The sequence below is a fragment of the Cucurbita pepo genome, unplaced genomic scaffold (genome assembly GCF_002806865.2).
Source record: "Cucurbita pepo subsp. pepo cultivar mu-cu-16 unplaced genomic scaffold, ASM280686v2 Cp4.1_scaffold001426, whole genome shotgun sequence".
NCBI classification, from domain to species: Eukaryota; Viridiplantae; Streptophyta; class Magnoliopsida; order Cucurbitales; family Cucurbitaceae; genus Cucurbita; species Cucurbita pepo.
The window spans coordinates 5,834-7,225 of record NW_019647594.1 but is presented as its reverse complement, the minus strand read 5'-3'; the positions used below and the strand labels follow the sequence as shown (position 1 = coordinate 7,225).

Sequence of the window (1,392 nt, the reverse complement as noted above, 5' to 3'; positions counted from 1 at the left end):
CTAAAATGATATTATTTTTGTGTATTGGGCAACCAAATATTAAATGTAAAAATAAAACAAATATCAAAATATTTAATTGGCTAAAAATAATAATTAATTTTGGATAAAATATATTTTTGCTGTATGGAATTTGAACTTTATTTCTATTTAAGTCCACGGCCAAATTCAAAACCATCTGACCCTTCTCATGGCCTCGCAAAACCGCCCTTCCCGATCCCTCGAAAACCCGCCGGAAACCGGTAATCCGATGTCAATTGCCAGTTTTCCGGGCAGAGTAATGGAAACGCTGAAAACCAATCTGGTATTCCGGTCAAAATTGGCAGAATTGAACGGCGCAATGGGCGATTTGGGGACATATATTCCCATAGTCTTATCCTTGACACTCTCCAAGAATCTCAATTTAGGCACCACATTGATTTTCACCGGAATCTACAACATCATCACCGGCCTAATATACGGCGTTCCGATGCCGGTCCAGCCGATGAAATCTATTGCCGCCGCTGCCCTGGCCGATCCCGAATTCGGCGTGGCAGAGATCATGGCGGCCGGAATCTTGACCGGCGGGATTCTGTTTTTTCTGGGTGCGACAGGGCTGATGCAATTGGTTTATAAATTCATTCCGTTGCCGGTTGTGAGAGGAATTCAATTGGCTCAAGGCTTGTCTTTTGCTCTCACGGCTGTTAAATATGTCCGTTATGATCAAAATATGGCGAAATCCAAATCTCTTGACGGTCGTGGGTGGCTTGGATTTGACGGATTGATTCCGGCCATTGTTTGTGCTTGTTTTGTAATCATCGTCAACGGCGCCGGAGAAGAAGAGCACCGTGAAGAACCACCGGCGGAGGGAAGTAAACGAGAGAAGGTGAGGAGGATCGTAACAAAACTTCCATCGGCGTTTATAATTTTCTTGATCGGCGCCGCTTCTCTGTTCATTCGAACGCCGGAAGTGGTGAACGGCGTTAGATTTGGGCCGTCGCCGATGAGTGTCATGAAGATTACAAAGAGCCAATGGAAAAAGGGGTTTATAAAGGGTACAATTCCTCAGCTTCCTCTGTCCATTTTAAACTCTGTGATCGCCGTTTGTAAGCTCTCCATGGACCTTTTTCCCGGGAGGGTTTTCACCGTCACGTCGCTGTCGATGACGGTGGGGCTTATGAACATGATTGGTTGTTGGTTCGGCGGCGTTCCGACCTGCCACGGTGCTGGTGGGCTTGCTGGTCAGTACAAGTTCGGCGGCAGGAGCGGCGCGTGCGTTGCCTTGCTCGGCGCCGCAAAGTTGCTGCTTGGCTTGGTTCTCGGAAGCTCTATTGCAAAGGTTCAGCTTTTTTGACCTTTATTTAGTCAACGGAGGTTTAGAAAAAATGAATAGGAGTTGACCTTATAAGAGTTGAC

General features: G+C 46.5%; 1 protein-coding gene across 1 annotated transcript; it reads left to right on the top strand.

The window, feature by feature from the left end:
- The first annotated feature begins 187 nt into the window (after nucleotides 1-187).
- LOC111786316 (molybdate transporter 1-like) lies at nucleotides 188-1,330 on the top strand. The gene has a single exon (XM_023666624.1). The coding sequence runs from the start codon at nucleotides 188-190 to the stop codon at nucleotides 1,328-1,330; it is 1,143 nt and encodes a 380-aa protein (XP_023522392.1).
- Nucleotides 1,331-1,392: the final 62 nt, after the last annotated feature.